Genomic DNA, 4,633 nt, shown 5'->3' with positions numbered 1-4,633 from the left:
TTAAAGGTGTGTGCCACCACACCCGGCTTGGGACTTTGGTTTTTTATTTTATTTTTGAGGAAGGGTTTGTGTTGGCTGTACTGGAACTCACTCTGTAGACCAGGCTGGCCTCAAACTCAGAGATCTGCCTGCCTCTGCCTGAGGGTCAGCTCAGACCCCAGCATGTAGAGAAACTGCCAGGGAGCTCTGGTCCCTCTTGGTGGCTACACTCTGCTCTGGGATCCCATGTGGACAGTCTTGTGCTTGATGTGTATCTCCCGTTCATATCTTGGCCACTTGGTCACCACTTCTACCAACACAATAACCAGACAGCACCCAAGAGAGATGAAAAAGTCTGGAGTTCTTTATTGCTATGAAGGCTATTAACTGGAAAGCAGTCCTTTTCAGCTCCTCTAGGAAGCAAGGTGTTGGCTCCTCAGTTGTCTCTTCAGCTCCCCTATGTCCCCAAAAGTAGTCCGGAGAAGCTGGAGCTGTTCTGGACGGTGAGGACTGCCCCAGAACTGTTGTCCACGAACACAGAGACATACTGTCCAGACTAAAGACATCACACAGTGGGCATCGTCATTGGTGGGTGGCCCCAACCTAGAAGCCTACCCACCCACTGGGATAGCATTTGGAGCCAATACTCCCCAAAAGTTGAGCCACTGTACATACAGAGCTAAAAACATCCTGACCAAACATCACCCTCCTGGATACAAGGGGTCAAAGGTCCTGAGCAACTACTTACACTAGGCTGTAAGCCGCCTCCCCTCCCCCAACCCCCAGGCTAGAGAGACCCACCCTCCTATTGCCTGAGCCTGTAATGTCCTTACCTGCAGCTGCAGCAGTCCCTGAACCTGCACCGTGAAGACCCTGCTGTTGCTCTCCAGGCCTGATACAGCCTCCAGGGACCTGGGCATAGCACCACAGGGCAACAGTGTTGAGGCCACTGGCCCATGGTACCCAGACACCCCTCAAGGTGGCAACTTGTGATCCCAGTCCAAGGACAGACACCAGAGGATTATGGTGGGCAGCAGGACTCACTCACGTGTGGCGATGACACAGGGACTCAATACAGATGAGGACACGGATCATGTCCCGGGTACGCAACCGGCCTCTGCCCTGCAGTTCACTGTGGTCTATGGAGAGAGCAGCAGGTAGAAGGTGCTTCCGGACACTGCCCAGAACAGGCTCAAGTGTCTGCCGGGGCTGAGGGTGGCTGGCCTCAAGAACAACAGACGGCATCTCTGAGGTACCACCCTCGAGGGATAACCTACCCACTGCCCATACTGCACACCATGCTGGCTCACCCACGTGCAGGCTGGCAGAAAACTGGAAGATGGCAGAGACTGGGGCTGTGAATCGGCCCAAGGCCAGGCTCAGGCCAGATCCTCGCAGGAAGGCACCCTGGGTAGTAGGCTGTGGAGAGTAAGAGGTGACTGGCTGGATTCAGCGCCTGGACCCTCACCATGTATACTCTAGCCAAGCAAGGTACCTACAGCACAACCCCAAAAAAGGTCTTTCCTGAACCTCATTTTCTTTGTGGAGAGGACAAGGCTGACCTGTGTCTTTACACCCATGTGAGCCTTAGAGCAAAGGTTCCAGGATCCAGTGGGACCCCCAAGAGCTATCTTGGAGGATGGTGATACTTGGCTCCACTTTTGCCTTAGTATAAGACACACTGGAACTTCTAACTTTCACAAAGGCTGACCCTGACCCTCTGTAGTAGCATCTCTAGGGCCCACTGTAGGCATGTGTCTGGCAACTGTCTAGTGGTATCTGTGGGACCATCTTGCCAATAGGGGACCACCCCTGTCCCCTGTCCCCTTCATATATAAGCACAAAGGATAGAAGAATTATTTTGGCTTGTGTCCCCACTCACGGCCTGGAATCCTTTTAGCTCCACCAGCGTCTTCTTGTCCACCAGCACAGGGCCTTTCAAGCGGCAGTGGAAGGCTTCAACCACCAGCTGCTGGCTGGGTTTCTGGGGTAACAATGTGTCTGGTAGCCCTGAGAATCGAAGTTCCGCGGCCTCTGTGGGGAGGGCCACTTTGGGTCAGGCCCCTACTAGCCCTGAAAGAGCTTTCTGGGCTTCTGAAAGAGGCTGGACAAAGCGTAGTCTTACCTTTTAGCATCTCTTGAAATTCTTGCAGCAAGGCCTCTGGGGTGAATTCCACACGAGGGGAGCCAGGGGGACCAGGAGGGCCAGGGGGTCCCGGGGGCCCTGGGAGACCCGAGAAACCTCGCTGGAAGAGGTAAAATAAAGTGAATCTGAGTAGGAGCCCCAGTCATCCCCTTCCCTGGGCTCAGAAGCTGAAAGGAACTCATAATGGCTGGTGCCACACAGCTCAGGGCCTTACCGACTTCTTGTCCCGGCCACGGCACCGTTTCCGAGAGGCCCCATCATCTGGCCGGCGGACAAAGTTCAGCCACGTCATGTGGGCATCTGAGAGCTCAGGCCCAGAGGCTTCTGGTGGCTGAAAAGCCAGAGAAGCAAGGCTAGTCCACTGAACACCTGGCCCCTGACCTCTGTCCTAATATACCTCACAGATATATCTGTGAGGGATTCAGGTACCTCCGAAGAAGGCGCGGGCATAGCTCAGGTCATGGCCCAAAGGGACTATCCCCTGGTAATCAGAACCTTTATGTCCCCTGGGTGTGTGTTAGGGATGGAGAGAGAATAGGCAAGGTGAGGTCTGGGGCCTCTGTGAAAATGATGACTCCCCTGGCCCCGCTCCCATGAAGGCCATATGGGCTCACATGGGGCAACTCTCATGTGCCTCTGACAAAGTTTGGCCTTAAATAATGGATATGGCTGGGTAGAGTATGCCTAGTAACAGCCAAGCCCATCTCTGGGGACAATTTGTGTGTGTGTGTGTGTGTGTGTGTGTGTGTGTGTGTGTGTGTGTGTGTGTGTGTAATGGGCAGGAGGGTGGCAGTCACTAGCCTCGTTATGACAGTCTAGTTGTTTCAGGATGATCCTGCCTTCACTGACCAGAGTAAGCCAAGGGCCCTGGCATAGCACAAGGCCAGTCCTGAGTAAGAGCAGAATGGGTCCTGGAGATCCTAACCAGAGATAGAAAATGTTCTTCTCCAGACAGGTCAGTGAGCTAGGAAGGACAGACAAACACCGTTTCCCCCTTGGGTCCTAGGAACGGATGCAAATCCGTCTGAAAGCACCAAAGTTCTCTATTGGTATCTGTTAGATCCCTTGGCGCCGAGGGCATCAGACACAGCTGAGCCGAGGGCAAAGGCTGCAGAGAGCTGTACGCCAAGACCACCTCCGGCGTAAAGGGCAGGGAGGCCCCACGCCTGACAACATCTCCTTAAACTTTCCACTGCCTTATCTCTGAAAAGGCCACCCTGGGCAGGGCAGAGAGCACTGCCACCACCATCCTCCCTTCCCTAGCACCTAATGAGGGTCACTCAGAATGCAGCCCACAGCTTACACTGCCTCAGCCTGCCTGTCAGGAAATGGGGCCTCAGGCTTGATGTAGACTGATATGGCTGAGAGGCAGCCAAGCTGGCTGACACAGAGACACCCTACGAAGGAGAGAGGCAGGGGGCTTATGTGTGGGTAACGGTTGTTTCCCTTCCTGCCCTGGGGGCACCTAGGATGGCAGCAGCTGGAGCTTTGAGACCCCTGGAAAGCACAGGGGCAGGCCAGTCAGTCTACTGCCTACTTCAGGAGTTACGGTAAGTAAAATGACATATTCATTAGCCTGCCCGAAGTCCTTCCCGACCCTCACCTGAAACAGCAATTAAACCTAATGGCACCAGGCTGCTGAAAGGCACACTGAGGCCTCGAACGGTAAACTGTTGCCCCACTAGGCATAGGCAGAGGGAGGCTCCCCCACAGGTCAGGCCCTGTCCTGCCTGAAGCAAACCCATAAGTGGTCAAGGTCTCCGGCAGTGCAGCCTGGAAATGGGGGAGCAGAGCTGTCTGGGTGGAGCCGCATGCTTCCCCGCTGGCGCCTACCTTGAAGGAGCCTGGCAATCCCTCGTGGTTGGATGTGGTAATATTGGGGGACTCCACACGCACAGCCAGCTGCCGAGGCTTCTTGGGTTCCTGCCGCGCCCGGACTCCTGCGGTCTGTAGCCAGAGCAGGGCTCCAGCAGCCCAGGCCCAGACCCACATGGCTCAGTCTCCGCAAGCAGAGGCTCAAGGATAGGAGGCCAGGCCAGTGTTCTCATGGGGGCGGCGACATTCAGAGCCCCTGCGCAGGGTGAGGCTCAGGGGTGAGCCCAGCTGCCGCTGGTGCTTGTCTACAGGACGAGCCAGAGCGCGGCAGAGAGCTAATGTCTTGGCGGCCTCCCCTCCTGCTCAGTGCCCATGCAGGCGTCCCCACCACCAAATGAGCCCTCCCTCCTTCCCAGGCCTGTGAGGCTCCTAGGGCTCCAGAGACCTTCCACGGCGAGGTGAGGTGGGGCGGGGCGGGGTGGGGCGGGACGGGGGCGGGACCCCTATGATTCCATCACCTCTTTCTAAGGAGTAGGGAGGAGCTGGACTGCATCTCCCCTGTCCAAACAGTCCCTGGCCTCTTTGCAGCAGGATTTCTATTTAGTTAAGCTGGAGGTGGGGGTGGGGGGCTGTTAACATCAACTCTGTGGCATCTTTCATACCCACACCTTCAGGACAGAGTCCCATGTGATT

General features: G+C 55.8%; 1 protein-coding gene across 1 annotated transcript; it reads right to left on the bottom strand.

Annotated features, from left to right (window-relative positions):
* Positions 1-328: 328 nt before the first annotated feature.
* Positions 329-4,386, bottom strand: C1qtnf12 (C1q and TNF related 12). The gene is made up of 8 exons (XM_051171044.1): positions 3,959-4,386; positions 2,340-2,456; positions 2,105-2,225; positions 1,862-2,013; positions 1,290-1,398; positions 1,028-1,118; positions 813-891; positions 329-535 (listed from the first exon to the last, which is right to left on the bottom strand). Exons 1-8 carry the CDS (start codon positions 4,115-4,117, stop codon positions 437-439), a joined length of 927 nt encoding a protein of 308 aa, XP_051027001.1. The 5' UTR covers positions 4,118-4,386; the 3' UTR covers positions 329-436.
* Positions 4,387-4,633: the final 247 nt, after the last annotated feature.

This window comes from Acomys russatus, chromosome 29 (assembly GCF_903995435.1).
Source record: "Acomys russatus chromosome 29, mAcoRus1.1, whole genome shotgun sequence".
Classification (NCBI taxonomy): Eukaryota; Metazoa; Chordata; class Mammalia; order Rodentia; family Muridae; genus Acomys; species Acomys russatus.
This window is presented reverse-complemented; position numbering and strand designations above follow the sequence as displayed.